Source organism: Coregonus lavaretus (genome assembly GCF_964263955.1).
Source record: "Coregonus lavaretus genome assembly, chromosome: 6".
Taxonomy (NCBI): Eukaryota; Metazoa; Chordata; class Actinopteri; order Salmoniformes; family Salmonidae; genus Coregonus; species Coregonus lavaretus.
Genome location: NC_139993.1, coordinates 50840448 through 50846516, shown reverse-complemented (window position 1 = coordinate 50846516; position 6069 = coordinate 50840448). Strand labels below are relative to the sequence as shown.

Below are 6069 nucleotides of genomic sequence, written 5' to 3'. Positions count from 1 at the left end.
CCATTGCTTAAAGAAAAAAATAAGCAAACATGTTTAAGGGCGGCAGGTAGCTTAGTGGGTAAGAGCGTTGTGCCAGTAGCCGAAAGGTCGCTGGTTCTAATCGCCGAGCCGACTAGGTGAAAAATCTGTCGATGTGCCCTTAAGCAAGGCACTTAACCCTAATTGCTCCTGTAAGTCGCTCTGGATAAGAGCGTCTGCTAAATGTATAATAAAATAAAAAATAATAAAAATGTTTGGTGTTCGCCAAAAGGCATGTGGGAGACTCCCCAAACATATGGAAGAAGGTACTCTGGTCAGATGAGACTAAAATTGAGCTTTTTGGCCATCAAATAAAACGCTATGTCTGGCGCAAACCCAACACCTCTCATCACCCCGAGAACACCATCCCGACAGTGAAGCATGGTGGTGGCAGCATCATGCTGTGGGGATGTTTTTCATCGGCAGGGACTGGGAAACTGGTCAGAATTTAAGGAATGATGGATGGTGCTAAATACAGGGAAATTAATGAGGGAAACCTGTTTCAGTCTTCCAGAGATTTGAGACTGGGACGGAGGTTCACCTTCCAGCAGGACAATGACCCTAAGCATACTGCTAAAGCAACACTCGAGTGGTTTAAGGGGAAACATTTAAATGTCTTGGAATGGCCTAGTCAAAGCCCAGACCTCAATCCAATTGAGAATCTGTGGAATGACTTAAAGATTGCTGTACACCAGTGGAACCCATCCAACTTGAAGGAGCTGGAGCAGTTTTGCCTTGAAGAATGGGTAAAAATCCCAGTGGCTAGATGTGCCAAGCTTATAGAGACATACCCCAAGAGACTTGCAGCTGTAATTGCTGCAAAAGGTGGCTCTACAAAGTATTGACTTTGGGGGGGGGTGAATAGTTATGCATGCTCAAGTTTTCTTTTTTTTGGTCTTATTTCTTGTTTGTTTCACCCAAAAAAATATTTTGCATCTTCAAAGTGGTAGGCATGTTGTGTAAATCCGTTTAAATTCCAGGTTGTAAGGCAACAAAATAGGAAAATGCCAAGGGGGGTGAATACTTTCGCAAGCCACTGTAATTAGTACCAATAACATGAAATTATGAGGAAAAGAGTAACTTTGAGAAAGATTTCATAATTGTGTTTAGTTGTGTATTCCATGACTACCACCTGGTACCACAACATCAGAATTAACATTTACATTAAAATGCCTTTTTTGCACTTACACCTTACACAAGTGGTTTTGGTTACCAGCAGTATTTGGCTATTATGATAACACTGATCGATAGTGATGATGGTAGTGTATTTATGTGTATGTACACACATCATAAATTATGTTCCATGAATGAAAACTATATAAGCATATTATTCATGTATGTTCTCTGTACTTTGTTCTTCTCTTTGACAAATACAAATGTTACCCTTCATAGGGTAATCACTGGAAGGTACTGTGCTTAAAGACATATTAGCTTATTATAATTGATGCTAATGTACTCATTGATTAAGTGTTCCGGGTACATTTTTTAAACTGATGCTCAGCCCACACTACAAACAATATGTCAAGAGCAGGAAATGTATTAGAATTCCAGTAAATAGAATTACCATGAAGCTATAATCACCATTAATCTATAATCACCATGAAGCTATAATCTATAATCACCATGAAGCCAGAATCACCATGATCCATTTCTTCATAACCTTCAAAACCATTCCTTCCATTCATTCTGGAGCATACCGTTACTCTTATATGTTTTGCTTATGCATTGTTGACCACTCATTCAGTATGAACAAGAACACACGCCATTGTTGCAGTAAAAATGTGTCATGTTTTATTACCCATTGTAGAAGCTCTGAAACAGAATGGCTAGAATGAGGAGGAACATTTGAATCTCAAGGTTCTCCTTTCAAAGCATCCCATTGTTAGCTACTAACAAGAAATGTAATTAAGCTACGGTATGTGATGTGAAACGTCAGATGGATATGTATTTTTCTACAAGTGCACAATGTCATATTATAAAAATTAACCTCCTGTGTTGAACTTTGGCACTATGGACAAAACAAATGTTGTGAATGAAGTAATTATATAGGGTAAAACTTGTCACAAAGGCAAAACTGTCCTCGAAACAAGCCTTGAGGCAGTATAAGGGAGATTGGGAGCTACTGTCAATATCAGTAATTACAAAGTAAAAAACAAAACACTACGCTTTTTTGGAAGACTTTCCGTTGTTGTCAGTTGTTTTTTTGTTGTTATCGTCAATAGAGATAGTGAGAAAAGCATTTCAATCTACAAGATACGGGCCATACTGTGTATACGTGTTGTACCTGTTTGTCAGATGATCACACAGAGGCAACATGGATATCTGGTGAAGAAAACTGTACAAACAGACAGTGAATGGGGTCGTAGATAGATGGGAGAACAGAGCCCTACTCAGGGTACTGACTGACTGTGTCATAGCTGGTTGTAGAGACGGGACATGACACGTGAAGAACTGTCTGTGGTGGTGATGATGGCGTTTCATCCTGTAGTCCCCACCTGTAGAGAGAGGTCTCCTGCCCTGTGACAAGTCTAGTGTCATCTCCAGTTCTGATGGGGAGCTGACTGGCGAGCTGGCTGATCGAGGGTTGAGGTTGGGGGTGTCTGGACAGTGGTGGAGGAGGAGGGTGGAGGGATTAGTTGGACGTGTCAGAGTGAACACTTCCGGGTCCTTCTGTGGGTGATGTCACTGATGAGGGGGTGGTAGCATCCTGCCAGCCTCCGTTTGCCTGAGAGAGAGACAAAAGAGACAGAAGGAGAGAGGAAAGATGAGCACAGGCATAGGACACAGGCATGTACCCATAACATAGATTTTCTCTGGATTCCGGGTTAAGCGAGCAGTGTGTCAAGAAGCAGTGCGCTTGGCAGGGTCGTGTTTCAGAGGATGTATGGCTCTTGACCTTCGCCTCTCCCGAGTCCGTAGGGGAGTTGCAGCGATGGGACAAGACTGTAACTACCAGTTGGACATCACGAAATTAGGGAGTAAAAAAAGGAGTAAAAGTATCAAATACAATTTTTAAATAAAGGTGTTCTATGTGTTTTTTCTTCTCTCTTGTACATATTCACTGTACAGTTCAATAAGATCATTATATCATCTCATCTGCAGCATTGAATGCTGTATCTGTGAAGTCCTGATGGCACATGTAGTAGCTACGGTATGAGCTTTACTCCTAATGCTAGAACAATTCCTAAACAACTCAACCTATAATCCACTACAGCCTCAAACCAAATCTGCATTGGACGAACATCTAATTCACTCAAATTACTGTAACTTAGACCTCATATTTCAGAACGGAATTGTCATAAAAAATTTACTTGTTTGAAGCAACTGAAAATTCTGTAAATCACAAATATCACTATCAGATCACGTACAGTATGGTACAATTTCTATAATGAAAAAATGTTGTCTTCACTTCAAAACCAATATGATTGCAATCTTGTATCACTGGGATTGATATAAATGCCTGTCACATTTAATGACACACATAATAACAGTGACAATGTCTGGAAAGGACCTTAAAACAAAAGTCACGAAACAGTCCTAAGAGGAATCAGTGGTAGCAAATTATGACATTGGGAGATTGAATAAAAACACAATGAGAGACGTGTAGGCCATTTCCAGTGGAGACGAGCCTGCTAAAGAGCATTTGGGATATTAATAGCACATTTTATGCCATCAGAAAAAATGAAAATGGTCCTCGACAGCCTTTAATTTCAAAGCCTGTTATTTCAGGCAGAAGGAAATCTGTAATAAAAAATGGAGGAAAAAGAAAAGTCTTAAAATGTCTGACTTTGGTGACACTCTCTTTGTCTATTTCCAAACTGTAATTACTGCTCTAGTCTCCCACAAATCACATTATGCATCTGCTCAGTCATTATCAACACAGAGAGGGGAGGCTTTTCATCGTGTAACCGATAGATGGGACATATTTCCGACCTCTCTTTCTCTTTTTTTCTCTCTCTCTCTTCTCCGTCTGTAAAGCTGGACGAGCACAAAGGTGATTCACTGTTTCTAAGCTGACAGCTTTCTTGGACTTTGCTTTGTGAATAGGTTTGATACTGAGGTAAATGTGTCATTTTTAACACAAATAAGTAGTAAATTGCTGCAGAGGCAATTAAATAAACTACAACACCACTCCAGAATGCTAAAATGTATAAATAATTTCTGTAAGATATGATACAATGTATTATATCTCCCCAAATCCTATATTAAGAACGGGGAACCATATTTTATGTACTATTTTATTAGAAAAAATTTAATATAAAAATTTCCTCTGCTCTTAAATGTTAATTCCAAAAATCACTGGTTAGAACAGCTTACCATACAGATAAGATTATATCCTTCTCTTATTATGCAGTAAGAGTCTCTTTTAAGGCTATGAAAGTGTGTGGAAAATAGCATATTGTGGCATTTTAGGATATGGTGGAGCAAGCAGGCGTCCAAGGATAACGATATCCATGAGGTCAGAGTGCTGTCTGAGAACAGGGCTTGAATACTTTAGTAGTGCTCTCTCAGGGTTATCACAGCCTGTTCTGTGGGAGGGAGACGAGCGGAGAGCGAGCCAGGGAGGGGGATTTGAATACACTACATACATGTTTTTTTTCACAGGAGACATTTAATCTCATTATCATACGGCCATTGAGGCACGACAAGCGAGGCGTAGGGACGGGAGAGGAAGCCAGCAGCCGAGCCACGCGTCTGTGTGTGACTGTGACCGTCCTCTCTCGTCCTCGTCGTAGCTTTCACCGCGGCACGCCGCCGCAGCTCGCTGTCAGGGCCATTAGAGTGGTGGGAGCATGATCTGAGCAATGCGCTTGGATTGCTGTCCTAAGTCCACACTCCGCTCTCCTTGTGTCTGTCTTATCGATTTCCCCTTTTACGACATGGCTTGTCGCTGTGAATTTCCCTGCTGTTTGCAGCCGCCAGCTAACCTCCCCCTTCTTCCCCCACCCTCACCCAAAACACACACTCCTTTCCCATCTCCTAAAAAATAAGAATTAAATATAACATGATGGAAATATGCCCCCATGTTACGCCCCCCAGTGCTTTATCTAGGGGTTAGCGGTTTGGTTATTTGTATTTTTTATGTGACTACTCTGGGGTTGTTCTGATAGGATTTTAACAGGGCCTCTGGACCTGCAGTGATAATCAGGGTCAGGTGCCCAAGCCACGCGTCGCAGGAGGTGTCACCTGTTTGTGCGGTCCCTGCACGGCTACATGGCCGTGAGTGGCTGCAGGTGCTGCGGGAGAGCTGATTGAACGTGACAGGCTCAGGCGGCCGCGCCGTGTGTGTGTGGCCGGCCCGACGCCGTTCTGCTGGCCAGCGCGTTGCTCGTGGCGTGACCGATACTGAAGCAATCAACTAGGTGACTGTGGTGGAGCTGAGACAAATCCTACTAAGTATCATTCTGAGCCCTATGGCTTTGAAATAATTGGTAGGGGAAGAGAAAGGTTGTGTGTTTTCTTCTCCTTACATTGATGCTCTGCTGACTATACATCTGGCTGGCTGTGAGGCCCTCACTGTATCCGCCTGTCTGACTGATAACATGGCGAAGGGTATCCACCTGAAACACAACACAGGAACACAGACAAAGCAAGGTCAGAGTAGTATTATAATACAGTACAGGCAGAGAAAACGTACATAAACTACATCCAGCTATGGACAAGAAAAAGCAAGATAACCAAAACATGTTATTACGTATTTAGAAGACTGTCGAAAGGATTAATTAGTGACATATAAAAAGAGCTGCAGAGAGTATTTAATTATTTTCATCACTACACTCACTATAAGCATGTTTTAGGAACAATGGTGGAAAACGATACCTTGAAAACCCTATGTAGTGGTGGTATTAGGAGCCCAAAGTGATCCAGACACTAGAGGAGTACTGAGATGCCTGTGGTGTGATTAAGATTAAGATTACAAGGCCTGTTCTTAGGGAGGTGGGTCTGGGTCTGTTTCTATAGTAGTATCTTCTGCACTGCTTAGTTATAGGGCCCTACCTGTGACTGCACGTTGGCTCCAACCTGAGCACCTTGGTACGAGTCCCCATTGAG

At 42.0% G+C, this 6069-nt stretch overlaps 1 protein-coding gene across 1 annotated transcript in view; it reads right to left on the bottom strand.

Annotated features, from left to right (window-relative positions):
- Window positions 1-1789: 1789 nt before the first annotated feature.
- LOC311130496 (pre-B-cell leukemia transcription factor 1-like) overlaps window positions 1790-6069 on the bottom strand; it is a 112182-nt gene continuing 107902 nt past the window's right edge. Inside the window, exons 7-8 of the mRNA XM_084163251.1 lie at window positions 5490-5579; window positions 1790-2743 (exon numbers count right to left, since the gene is read on the bottom strand). Coding sequence (XP_084019377.1) covers window positions 5533-5579 — 47 coding nt within the window. The 3' untranslated portion in view covers window positions 1790-2743; window positions 5490-5532. The remainder of the gene's footprint in view (window positions 2744-5489; window positions 5580-6069) is intronic.